Source organism: Fulmarus glacialis, unplaced genomic scaffold (genome assembly GCF_000690835.1).
Source record: "Fulmarus glacialis isolate BGI_N327 unplaced genomic scaffold, ASM69083v1 scaffold12200, whole genome shotgun sequence".
Classification (NCBI taxonomy): Eukaryota; Metazoa; Chordata; class Aves; order Procellariiformes; family Procellariidae; genus Fulmarus; species Fulmarus glacialis.
Window position 1 is genome coordinate 22,231 of NW_009185849.1, and position 13,601 is coordinate 35,831.

The following is a 13,601-nucleotide window of genomic DNA, read 5'->3' on the forward strand; positions in this document are numbered from 1 at the left end:
CGTCTGCTCCAGCTGCAATGATGAGTGCCGGGGGTCCATCCTTGTTCGGAGAAGGGACAGAGAAACAGCCACAGCATGAAGTGGGGGGAGAAGAGGGACTCAGACAATGCGAAGACACAACTGCTGCTCTCCCTGCAGAATCACTGCTGCTCCGCTTTGCTCCCAGGAACTGAACACGGCTGCTGGGTTGTCCAGGGTACATTCCCAGACTTCCAAACGGTTCGCCCTGGGGCAGCGAGCTGGGCGCAGGGAGGGCTGTAGCTGGACTCTGGAACACAGCACTGCAGGAGAGGAACGTGTTCGAGGAAATACTCGAATAGATGCCATGCTCAGCTCCCATTCAGAGTTCGAGGAATTACCGTTCATCTGCTCTTCTGATGCAAACGTTCACAACTCCTCTTTGAAAGCACCAACTCACACCTCAGAAACAAGATGCCAGAGGCTGTAGCAGAGCAGGGCGAAGTGCTGCAAGGATTCTTCTTGCAAGGGAAAAATTCCATATACAGCAGCTGGCAAAGCTTCCAACCCATCACTGAGCCAAGGCAACTCTGCTTTCGTCCTGCTGGACCCACGCTCCAGCCTCGAGCATCCAGTGCACAGCTGAGGGGCCGACGCAAGAGTGGAGAAGCACAACTCAAACCTCAGCGTCCCCATTTTTGCAAGTCTTACACACCTGGGACCAGCCTTCTGGACAAGAGGAGCCTCTGCTGCATGCACAGCTGATGGGAGGGAAAGGAAAAGCTGGAATTTGTGAATGGTACAGCAGGAAGTTCTCCAAGTAATACAGGTTTGGGGTTGGTTTGTTTCTTTTTTAGTAGGAGGACTAGTTTTCTACAGGAAGCACACTGCAACTCTGAACTACTTCACAGTTCCAAGTTTCTGCCACGTTTTACAGTATTTTTATTTTGGGGCAAAAGTTTTACAAGAGAAAGTCAGGTAAGGCAGATCTAGAATGCACATTTTATTTAAGTAAAAAAAAAACCAGACAACACGGGTAAGGTAGACAAGAACTTTTTATATTCTGACTATACAATAATATTCCTCTCTTTTTATCCACTGCCACACTACTATAATGGATCTGTTCTAGTCTAATTTTAAGGTTGTCCAGTTAAGTTGGCTGAAGATTCTTTAAACAAGTTGACCTTTACCTATTTAGAGTTTCTCCTCAGAAACATTCATATATTATACAGGATATACAGATTTTTGAAACAAGACACTTAAAAACACACACAACTATAGCCGCAACACTATCATAGCTGCATTGTAGTGATTACGTTGTTCAGCCAGCTGTAGACTCTGTATGTACAGTTAGTTTTTATAGTGTTATTTACATAGATGGACTAAAAGCTATCTTTAATCTAAAAGGTAAAGGCTCTTGTGTTTAAGTATGTGCAGTTTCATAGCCCTGTGAAAAAAAAACCACGACAATTATATACACTGTAAACAGCACAAGGCATGAGAATCTCCTCCTACCCCAAACAATCTCGCAGGAAAGTGTATGTGCATTAATATTCCTCTTCCACTTCGGCTCCCGCTCCTCTGTTTTTCTTATGAATAGCACGGTTAAAGCTGTGGCAGGCAGGAACCCAATGATTGTCATGAAGACCTAACTTACAGCCCGGGATGCCTTTCTGAGACCGGTGACAGCACATCCAGTACCCAGGCCCGTAGGGTAAAGCTTGACAGTATGGTTTGGGATGCCACCGGCACAGCGATACGTCCCCTTTCACATACTTCTTCTTGCACTGCTTGCAAGGGTCTTCTCTGTAGCGGGGATCGCGGACCCAGCGGGAGTCTGCTGGCCTGATGTTGTAGTATTCAATGATGAATTTGAAGTAGTAGCAAGTGCATTTTAGGGCAACCAGACTCCTAGTAGGAAGCAATCCAAAGATCTTCACTATGATGTGGTGAGGGAGGAAGGCCATATACTGCTGAGGCTCCAAAAGCTGCTGAATTTTAAACCTGGTCTCCAGAAAGTCATGCGAAACCTGCCTTTTTAAGCAGGAAGCATCAAGTACTTGCAAAGCCCCTTCTGTCGGAGGAAAAGAAAGGGCAGATGGCTCTGTAGGGACACTGTTTCTGACGCATGATCTGTCAGACACCAAAGCATCCTCATCCTCATTTTGGGCTACTTCTCCTGGCTTTTCTTGGGTACTTTCCCGTAGTGGCTGTGGCTCGTGAGCAGCAGGCTGCTCAGCCTGGAGGAAAAACAGCCTCCCTGGGAGTGGATCTTCACTAGAACTGGAGTTAGAGAGCTTCTCTTTCCTGCATCCTTTCTCGGTCTTGGTGACCGATATACTGATGCATAAGGGCTCCTTCCTAGCAGGGTGCAGACTCTGCTTTGGGAAAATTACAGGCTCTTTCAACATACAATCAACAGTCGCGTTCTTGCTCTGCAAGGAATCTGGTGGCAACCTGGCAGCAGCTGGAGACGCAGACAGCAGAGGTCTGGGAGGCTCAATTCGCGTTTCAGAATCGCTCCTGCCAGCAGTTATCGCCAACACTGCGTGAGCAAGTCCCGAATTCACATTCCCCATCCGAGTATCCAGCCCAGAAGGAAAAGGCTGCCGAGCAGAGGCAGCGCCATCCCACAACTCGGTGTCACCCAGAGGACTGCACTGTCCTCTGTATCCAGCCTCTGCTACCCCTGCCTCCTCCAAGCCATCCCCCGGAGCCAGGACCCCTGAGGAGACCTTCCCCGCCTCTCCCTCGGGCTGGGTGCCGTTCGCCAGGAGCACCCTCCCAACATTTCTGCGGAAGCTGTTGTTCCGCGAGAGGCTCCCGGCCTCCCGCTCGCTCTGGCGCTTCAGGCACTCCGACTCCAGCTTGGCCACCATGTCCAGCACACGCACGGGTTCGCTCTGCTGCTGCTCGCTACTGCCGCAAGGTCCCCTCTCCGCATGTACCTCGCACGCCCCGGCGGAGGAGAAAGGGTCTGAGCTGGGAAGCGCACCCTTAGGCTGAGCGCTCAGCCTCGTAGTAGGAGCAGGCGTGCAGGTTTTAGCACAGTCTACCAGTAAAGCACTTGCTCGTTGCTCCAGAAAGGCTACCATCTCTATCACCGAGAGGGACCGGCCTGGGAACATACCCTCACCGTTGTCGTTCACGTAATGCACCGAACAGTGCTCGATGCCGCAGGCAAAAGGCTCCGGCTGGGAGCACCTGGCATTCGCCTCCCTCATTCTTTCCAGTTGAATTTTGGCTTTTTTAAGATCTACTGATTTTTTCCTGCGTTTAGCTGTTCTTCCGTCGATATCCCACGTGCTTTTAATTTTCATAGAGCCTAGCCGGTTGTTGTTACTGCATTGCTGGGCTGCGAAGAATGCGATCTTCTCCTTTGTATTGCCAGGTTTCACTACAGCCCAGACATCGAGAGGCCCTTCCCCTTCTTCTCCCTGGTGGATCGTTGCAGACAGGGCATTCTTCTTTTCCCTTGCACTTGGACCATCCGCTGGACCTTTCCCATTCATATTGCACATAGTATTTGGATAAATAATCCCCAGAAGTTTTCGAGATGGAGTCACAAGGGAGGGTTTTGCAAAAACACTCAGTTTGGTGCAGTTGTTGGTGTATTTTTCTTCTTGTGCTGATCTCTGATGGCTCATAGGTGGGCCTCTCAGGGAATCCTGGCTTATTTCTGGAGATCGCTCTTTCTTCTGTAACTTGAGATATGGCTTTAAGTGCATACCAGAAACCCTAGAAAAACAGAAAAGGAAGAAGTTATAGTTGCAAAATATGCCTGGCTGGAATTAGAGAAGGTGGCCCAGAGTAGGCAACCAGCATGCCTCCTGCTCTATGTCAAGCAGCCCACACCTCAAAAAGGAACCACATGGGAAAGGAAAAGCAGCAACCAGGCTGCAACATCCACCCTTGGAGACCATCTTGCAATAGGATTATGATCTTAAGGATAGCAGAGATCTTCCCGTTAGAGGAATCTGTTTCCAGGGAGCTGCAAGGAGAAAGCCTAACGTTTAAGTTCTATCCATTGTGCAAACGTAGCTAGAGGTTCATTCTAGAGTTAGAGCCATCCTTCTGTCCGTTCATTTCTTAATCTAGCTGTAAGGCTGGATTTGTGGGTCAAAGGGTTTATCTTGACATTAGCTACCAGAGAGAGAGAGAGAGAGAGAGAGAGAGAGATTTTTTTCAGTAGATAAAGTGCAGTTAAAGCTGAAAAGGGAAATTAGCAAGTGTAATTATATTCATCAGCGATCCCAGCAGATACCTGATCTCCTAATACCACCCAAAATGAAACCTATCCTTTAGTATATCAATAATGGCAAATTTGGCCCCAAAAGTGACAGAAGCATCATGTACAGCTGAAGAGAACCACTTTCAAGTACGTGTTTTTATGGTTAAGAATTTAAGAGCTGTGAAGGAGACACTTGGGTGCTGCTGATATTACAGCAGCAGCACCACCCCTGCGACAGAGTCCCAGGCACTTGACAACTCCTTTCTGTTACACCTTCGCAGTAATCTTCAATTCAAAGTTCAAAAAAATGCAAAAGCCCAGGGCACTGCCACATAGGATGCAATTATCAGGAGACTTCAGGCTCTTCTCCCAGGAGTATCGCATAAGCATATTACAGAACTAACTATAGATTATGTTTCCATGGCAATCTTTGAATTGTTACACTAAAAGGCCTCCTTTTTGAAATGGGGATAATCCGTACTTGCTAGTTTGAGAACAGCAGGTTCCACGCCACATTTATCATGAGCTGATACAGACACATTCAGACCCTGAATATGTTTCCCTTGACAGCCACCACCAAAATAGTTGCTTTAGTATTGTGTTTCTAGCTAAAAACAGCTTTTAATTAAAACCCTCACGCCATAACATCTATAAAGTTGGACAAATTTATAGTTGTAAAACCTGCAGTTAACACACACGACAGGTCTGTACCAGACAGACGCAGCCAGAGTCCAGCTGAGCTCTCCCCTGCTGTGCCACAGTGCGATCAGGACACCTGCCTCGAGACACCCTCACGGATGCTACGCAGGGTAACCGTGGGATCAGCACACGAGGAGGGGGGCACCCAGCTCACCCACCCCTCAAGCAGACCCACCACAGTGCACAGGATGGCTGCGAGAGGGAAGTCATAACAGCAGAAGCTGACCAAGAACACACATGGATGTGCCGTGCGAGCAACCTGGAGCGCAGCTTGGGGACCTTCCAGGCAGCCCTGCCCCATGGATGAGCCAGGGCTGTAGACCCTCCAGAGTAACCGACGGCAGAACAGAGAGCTGAGCCAGAGAGCACTGGAGTCAGCTGTGGGAAGGCTTTGAAAGCAAGATGCTCCACTTTGCGCTGCTAACACAACACTCAAGTACACCAGGGCAACAGCTCAGCCAGGTACCACACCTGTGCCTGTCCGAGCAAAGGAAGCCTCCTGCATTATTAGCAGCCACACTGCTTAACCATTGCTTTCGCTTGAGATTTTGGTTCCTCCTTCTGGCCCTGGTAGTGAGCAGCGAGGAGATGGGTGACAAGTGCGGGCAGAGAGGTTTTGGGGAGGTACATCAAGAGGAAGGGCTTAGTTCACCTTTCTACGAGTGTGCATAAAACCCAGGGGACCCCTAGGGGACCCCCTTTGACCTAGGCAGACACTGCAAAGGATGCTGTTATGTTCTCTCCTCTCCTGATTTTATAGGAAGATCATCACCTCGTTCTTGCAACCAGACCAGTTGTGCCAAAACCATCTGCACTTCACCTACAGACTGTGGGGATAAGAGAGCTCCCATTACTGCCGATACGCGTACCTAGTCCCTGGGTTAATTCTCTCCCCATGCCTTCTATGCGCTAATTCCAGCTCTTGTTAGAATTGGGTCACCTCCCAGTTTAGTCTCCTCTGCAAAATGCAGCCGAGCTATTTTGTTTGCCTTCTCAGTTCGATGCTAAAAACTAAAATAATCTGATAAAAGGAATTGGGTCACCTCCCAATTTAGTCTCCTCTGCAAAATGCACCCAAGCTATTTTGTTTGCCTTCTCAGTTGGATGCTAAAAACTAAAATAATCTGATAAAAATAGAACTTCAGGGTGCTGTAATAGATGAATAAAAGAGAATGGGAAATCAAGGTTGCTGTAGTTTGCTTCAGCCTCATTTTCCATAGAGTCTGCCTCGTCTCGGTGGCACTTTATAGCTAAGCAGGGTCAGGCCACCAATGTGCTCAGGCCAGAGCCCAGCCCAAAAGAGCAGCAGGTGAACCACTGCAGCAAGCTGCTGCTGAGAACGGTGCCTGCAGCCTTCCCTTCCCCATCCAGACAGGCATTTTGGAGCGGTGCTTTTCAGACTAGAGAGAGAAAAGCTCCGATGGCTGGCTGCCACCGTACCCTGGGGAGAAGAGGTGAATACAATTAAATACACAAATTCGCACGTTGAAATCTCATGAGCTAGGAGCAGAAGATCAAATTTCATTCATGAGTTTTTATGCCAGGGTGTTTGAAAGATGAGCTGAACGTGTTTGTAAAAGGCTTTCTTCAAGCAGTTTCCAGGAATCCAGCAGGACAATCGGTTCAACACCCTTCATTAAGAGAAGCTGCAAACGAAAGCAAGACCAGGTATTATATGAATGAGAACAGGACCAAACTGGTTACCCCAACATGCTTAGCCGACATGTTTAGCCAGCAAAGTTGGTTCAGCTGCTCCCAGCTATTTCTGGTTTATGGAGAAAGACAAAGGGTAGAGTTATGCCTCACCTATTACAGATTTCTCGTTTAAGGTTATATTTCCTCCTATGTTTCAGTTAGTCTCTGGCTTGGCCAACAATACCATTTAAGGTTGAAAAGTTATAATTTACATTAAAAAATTATGCCTTAGTCAGAAGTTCTACTGCCAGAATAATTGCCTCATTTGAATTCAGCATTCAGTTCATTGCACTGTTTCAATGGATCCAGATTTTAAAAAAAACCTTCATTTAGTAACTTCAGACAGCTATAAAGAGTACTGCTAACTCCACCTGACCAGCTGAATCGCAGTGCCACCTGCCTCCCAGTTTTCGGGCAGCGGGGAAAAGAACTTCCATTTTAAAAGGGATGTTAGTAATGGACCTTACCTGAAAGTGTCACTTGGAAAAAACGAGCCCCCACCCCACACACACTTTGCTGTGAACATTAAGAACAACGAACTTCTAGGCAAGCATAGCTTCTTCCCTGCACGTCAGCAGCACATTTCATTTCTAGCTCCTAGAACTGGAACAAGGCTTCCCAGCAGAAATTGCTTTGAAGATGAACCAGAGCCCAGTCCCCACCCACAGACTACCTTATTTCTGCAACATTTCAGTGCTGGCAAGCAGAGAATTGTGTCAGCTGCAGGTAAGTTTTTAAATATTTAAAACCACCAAAAATAGTTGTTAAAAGGTGAAGTCACTGACAATTCCCTATGATACTTAATTCCAGAATAATTCTGTTTGCTTTCCTCCACCCTTTAAGTTATCGAGCTTTCTAATTTTATCTGTAGAGACAACGACTCTTCAGAAGTTCATGCAGTAAGCATAAAAGGTTTTCAATCCCAAACGTGCGGTTTTGAATTGCTGATAAGACATAATTCTGCCAGGAACGATCAGCACTGAAACAAGTAGCAGTGCTGCCTTTATACTGTTATTCCATCCTTAAGCTGATGAAATAAAAGGGCCAGTTTTTCTACTTCTAATCAGCCGTGTCTGAAAAACAGGATACTTACACTTCTGGAATGACAACGCTGTTTTTACAAGTCGTAACTACAGCTTGTTTCCACTACAGTTTTATCAAGTTAGTTACTACATGGGATTGATATAGAAATATATGCCTTTACACACGCGCAGACACGCACGCAGCCACCTTCTCCCTACTGAAGGGAAGACCCATAAGCTACTGTGCCAAGTTGGCCAGAATCTTTCTGCATCCTTTTGTATTTATATCTCTTCTAAATCACAGCAGCCTAAAAAAATAATACCTTTGCTTTAGTGGAAGCTCCAAAGTTGGAGGAAAAACTGGTAGAAAAGGCTCAATTTTCACAACTCCTTTCCAAGGTCCACAGAGAACCTAGATGCCCCTCACTGCACCTGGGTCAGGGACTCTCACGATGCCCTGTGAAGCCAAAAGATTTCCTCTGGCCAGCAAAAACAACAACAAAAGAAAGTGTAATCTGCTCAAACAGCATATTCACAGTGCAAGTTTTCTGGGCAAAGCACCGGAAGGTTTTATTAAGGCGAAAATTTCAATCAAAACCCCAAAGTTTCCTGTGGATTTCTTTTTGTAAACACTAACTCCAGTCGACAAAAGTTCCTAGCGTTGCTGACTGCACATGCAGTGCCAACTACAACTCTGAAAAAACCCTCAGGACATACTAACACAAGTCAGAAGCCAAAAAAAAAAAAGAATAAAAAAAAAGAAAAAACCCAACAACAATAAAAGCCCATACCAAGCATAACCTCTGGCAAGGCATTTCTCTTCCCCAGCATCCCATTTGTCTGTCTATAGAGCTTAGCTCCTCTGTAAAGGACACTGACAATTATGAAGGACTGAGTAGTGAATGCAAGTTAAACTATGGTCAACCACTTGTTATTTCTGGAAGGACTTGGTGGCTCCTTTGGGCTCAATCTCCAGTACCATTTCCATCCCCTTTGCACTGCCGGGGCAAGGCAAAGCAGACAGAGAGCTGCTTCAAAGGCATTCCACAGATTCTGCCAGGGCGGGAAAGTCCCAGCCGAGCAGCCGGGATGGAAGACGCTCTGCTACTCACTGGAGCTTGTTCTGGCACGTGGCAAGTGTCCAAGCTCGGAGAAAGGCGGGTTGGGAAGCACGATGCTTCAGACCAGGGGCGGGTTCGACTTCAGCAGCTGCAGAGGCATCCAATTTCTAGAAAACCCACTCCCTTGCAGCAGTAACTTCATGTTAAAGCAACTGCTCCTGACCCACCTCCCAACGCCTGCGAAACTGCCTCTTGCATCAATCGGAGAGCCAGCGAGGATTTATCGCGGGCTTTGAAGGTAAACAGAAGGTACCTGGCTGCTGAAGCAGTGCTCTCCGCTTGAGCAGCCAGCCTGGGGGGAAGCAGGAGCAAGCCGAACACGTAGGGCAGAGCTGGCCCAAAAGAACTGAGGAGCTAAATCCAAAGTAGGCACCTAACTCTGAACATTGGATCCCCCACCGCTTGTTCACCCACATCAGGTGCTCAAATAACCCGACTTTGGAGGAGATGACACCCAAATATAGCTGCACAGAGGAGCAGCTATAAAATCCGTCATGCGTAAAATCCATCATCTTCACCAAGCAGAGGTTTCGGGCGACAGATCGCACATCCAAGCCCAACACACGCAGACTACTTCAGTTTGAGGGCTCCCACCCATTAATAAATTTTGAACACATTTTAAAATAAATGCACACACATATACGCCCTTCAGCATAAAGCACAGTAGCCTCAGCTACTTTTTAAATTTTACACAGAAAGAAGTGCCATTGCTTTACCAGTCTTTTGTATAAAAGCACTTACCGTGAAGCAAGTGACGTAGAAGCAATTCTTTGTTGAGCCTGAGGAAGCTCAAACCCATGCTCCCTGTTTCCCAACCATCTTACAGACGACACAGGGATGACATAAAGCAGGAGGGAACAAAAGAAACGGAAAGACTTGGTATTCAAGGTTATAAGCTGCTTCAGAAACACGTAGCTCAAAGATGATGCGATAGCACACATGCCTGTGGTGGAACAGGCTAAGATGAGAAGAAATCACAGAAGGACAGTAAGAAAAAAAAAGTGGGTTTACAGGGTTTCTGCTGAAAGTTGCCCAGAGCAGCACAGATAACTGACATGTTTCCTTCTGGAAACGTTTTACCTTTCTTGATTTAACATTTGTTTTGTAATTTATTAACTGCAAGAGGACCAAGACCTTTCCTAACATCATGGCGCAACCAATTTCTTCAAACAGTTAACAAACCAACAAAGTGATGCTATTTAGTCTTCGTTTTTGTGCATGCATAATGAGAACACATGAAAGGTTGCAGAAATTAACCTTGGACCACACTATCATTAAGAGACTCAAGAGTTCAAAAGAAAGAATAAGCAAAAGTAGATCTGAAGGCAAGTCATCACGTTGTTCTTTTGAAACTCAAGACCGAAAGGAACTGGTTCATGAAGTCAGCTGCACTGCGGTGCAAAGGATTTCACTGCAGACAGCGCAACCCAGCAGGCATTCTCCAAGAGTCAAAAGGTGTTTTCATTATTAAGAACACATCCCAAACAAGACCAGAAGAAACTCCAACTGAACACGTTCCTTCTTCGAGAAGGATACAAGAAGCAGACACAGGTTTCAAGGCACCAGGTCACATCACTTGGAAACTTGAATCTTAGAGATCAAAAAGTCTAAGAATAAACGTGAGAACTGGTGCAGTGTTAACTCACTGCAAAGATATTTAAAAACAAAGAAATAGTAAAAGGTTCTTCAGTTTGTGAGAAAGGACAGGGAGATAAACAGGGCTGCAAGCAAGGTCAGGGCAGAGATTAAGAGTACTCTAGGTACAGCACGAAATACCAAATTTGACTTTGCATCATTTTTAAAGAGGGGTGGTAAGGGTGATCATGAGGGCAAAAGCCCAGGGGTTAATTTGAACAAGAACATTGGCAGGGGGAGGATTAAAAAGCTTCATGAAAATTGCGAGGACTGCCTCATCTCAATTTTAGAATCCAAAATAGATAGGCTCATAAACTGCAGGCCAAGAAGCAAGATTTATAAGCCTCTTAAAAGCCAACAATATGAGTTAATGAAACATGTGGCATATTGGAGGTGGCACTGCAGGGGAGAAAGAGAAGGGAGAGAGATCGCAGCCTCACCAGGCCTGGTAGTCTGACTTCAACATAAAGGTGCTTTGCAAGCAAAGAGGATTAAGGCGACAGAAAAAAAGGGGGAAGCGGGAATAGTTCAATATGCCGGACTAGCCTGAAGGTTCTCAAAAAAGTGATCTTTTTAGGTAAATATACTACACCTTACTCACATGGACTTCAGAAGGCACAAGGAGATTTACTAGTTAAGACAGATTGGCAAAGGAATGGGAAAACAGACACAAAGGAGCTGGCTTAGCAGCAGACAGCCCCAGGTGATGCTGAATAAGAAAATACTAGCCTGAAAACCAAAGAACCAATGCCTCAAGAATCAGCCTTGGGAACATCTGATTTTGTTAGGGATGACCTCATCACAAATGCCCACAGAAATGAAGGCACTTCCAAAACAGCAGAGGCACAAAACACCGAGTAACAGAAATTGAGGAGAGTTTTGAAATACAGATAGTGATGCACCAGCAAGCTGGACACCAAGCAGTTTTGGAGGTAACCAAGAAAGGTGCATTGGCCACCATAGACACATCCATGAAGTTGAGGTGATTCTGTGATACATTCAAGGCAGCAGCGAAAAGCCCTCCTGCCAGATCTGCTCTGGAGTGCAGCATATGCTTTTTGACATGACTCAGAGGAGATTCATCCACACTGAGAACGACGACGATAGTTGTTATTCAAGAAGCTACTAGATAACACTTGGGTCATTTAGCACAGCAAAACCACACATGAAGGTATACAACCACATTTTACAGAATACAGCAAAAGAGGTAAACCACTGAAAATAAGAAGCGGTCCTTATGTAAAAGGAAAAAAAGGAACACAAGCTCAAACGAGTATATAAGCTGGCATGAATGTTCAGTCCGGGAATCAAAAGAAGATTCCTAATCGCACAGCTAGATCTGTCATCTTCAGTAATGGCTTAATCTACAGGAGGAGAGAAGAAAAGATGTAATTGTTTTTAGGCTGGACTAAGTTTACAAAAGGGATTATGAGATACTGCTTGGGAAAGCAAGGAGCTGGGTGACCCAGGAAGTCTTTTCCAGCTCTAAATTACCATGAGACTAACATAGCAAGTATATGCTGTCTACACAACCACAAAGAACAAAGGTTAAAGTTTGCTTTAAACCCACACAGCTTTTGGAAACCAGAAAGCTGGCTCTCTTCCTCCAGTTTGAGGAAGTTTAAGAGTCTTGGTTTCAGAAAAATAAAAAAAAAAAAGATACATATTTTCAAGTAGCTTGAACTCAAACAAACTGGCATGTTCTTGCATTTGCATAAGGACAAGTTGTTCTGTACGGTGTTCCTATAACAAGACACAGTGAGAGGCGTTCACTTAATTGTCACATAAGCACAAGTGTTTGAAATCAATTGTGCATTTCTTCTTAATAAGAGACACAGGAGAGTGAGCAATAGAAGATCTGAGCTTAAACTAATCTAATTACTTACTCCATAGTAAGACAAACCGCAACAATGATTGCCAGTATTTCCACTTGCTTTAAGCTGACTGCATGTTTTAAAACCTACTATGACAAGCCATTCTCCAATTAAGTTTTACTTCAAAGCCATGTTCCCAAATTAATTTACAGCTAAAAAACCCAAAGATTTCTCCTAGTACAGTACCAGCTGCAGTGAATCTGTAGTTGTCATTATCAAATAAAAATGTCAAAGAACATTTCTGCCCTTAAGCCATTACAACATTTCACTTAAACACTATCCAAAAGTAAGAATTTAGACGAAACATTTGAGTGACATGCAATACAATAGGGAAGTAAGGAGAAGGCTAAATTGGTGCTAAATACTTAACTATAGGCAGTCTAGCCGGTCTGTTCATACCGTTTGACTTGATGGAAGGTGGAGGATGTGGAATTCAGCGGTTCCCTGTGGAGGCCAGCTCTGCAGGAACTCTTCATCGTTACTATCTCTCCAGCTAAGGCACACCGTCACAGCCAGTCCATCCTGGGTTATGCACAAGGCTCTCCCATCAGCTTTCCTTGCCCCACACAGAGCTTCACCGAGTCTCTGCCACCTAGAAACTGAACAAACAAGAGGTACATAAGAAGATCACGTTCAAGTACTGCAGCGATTGAAGCACAGATGATCAGGACAAGGACTTTCCCAAGAGAGAGAAAAGATATATATACACACATATATGCATACACCTAGATATATATAAAAGATATATATATAAAAACATAAAAGAACTTAACATCATCATGCCATTATTGCAGCTGGAGTTTCCAAACACCATTAAAATACAAATTAATGCCCCCCCCGTAACAGCCTGTCTGCACATACAATGCTTTTTGACCTTATATACGACTGCAGCACTACCTTGGCACCTCCCATGGAACACACTGTCTTCTGAGCTCCATGCAAACAGGATGCACAAGATCTTTCTGCTTGTTAGCACCGCATTAAGCTTTGGAGGGAAATCGCTGCTAGCAGTAAGATTTGATGCTGCCAGGAGTTACGTTAGCATTCTAATCAAAATAATGTGGCGGATTTCATAAAGGACAAAAAACATGCCACCATGCAGCCTCCAAGCCTTGTGAAAACTGCTCCGACTCTGCATCACACACAGATAAGACAGCAGATTTCACCAAAACAAAACTGTTCTGTAGTATCTCTCGTTCGCACTAGGTTGCTGACTTTTACGCTCTGTCCTTGGAGTAGACACTATTACCAGCACTTTAACGTACTTTGACGGTGAAAGAACCACCACCTTCAAGTTGGAACATAAAAGGAAAGAATGACACAGCAAAAGAGTCCTGGAAAAACTCAAATACTCACGCTTCAGTTG

General features: G+C 45.3%; 1 protein-coding gene across 1 annotated transcript; it reads right to left on the reverse strand.

Annotated features, from left to right (window-relative positions):
• Positions 1-995: 995 nt before the first annotated feature.
• On the reverse strand, positions 996-12,711 carry FBXO34 (F-box protein 34). The gene is made up of 2 exons (XM_009581033.1): positions 12,635-12,711; positions 996-3,696 (listed from the first exon to the last, which is right to left on the reverse strand). The coding sequence occupies exons 1-2, from the start codon at positions 12,709-12,711 to the stop codon at positions 1,506-1,508; spliced, it is 2,268 nt and encodes a 755-aa protein (XP_009579328.1). The 3' UTR covers positions 996-1,505.
• Positions 12,712-13,601: the final 890 nt, after the last annotated feature.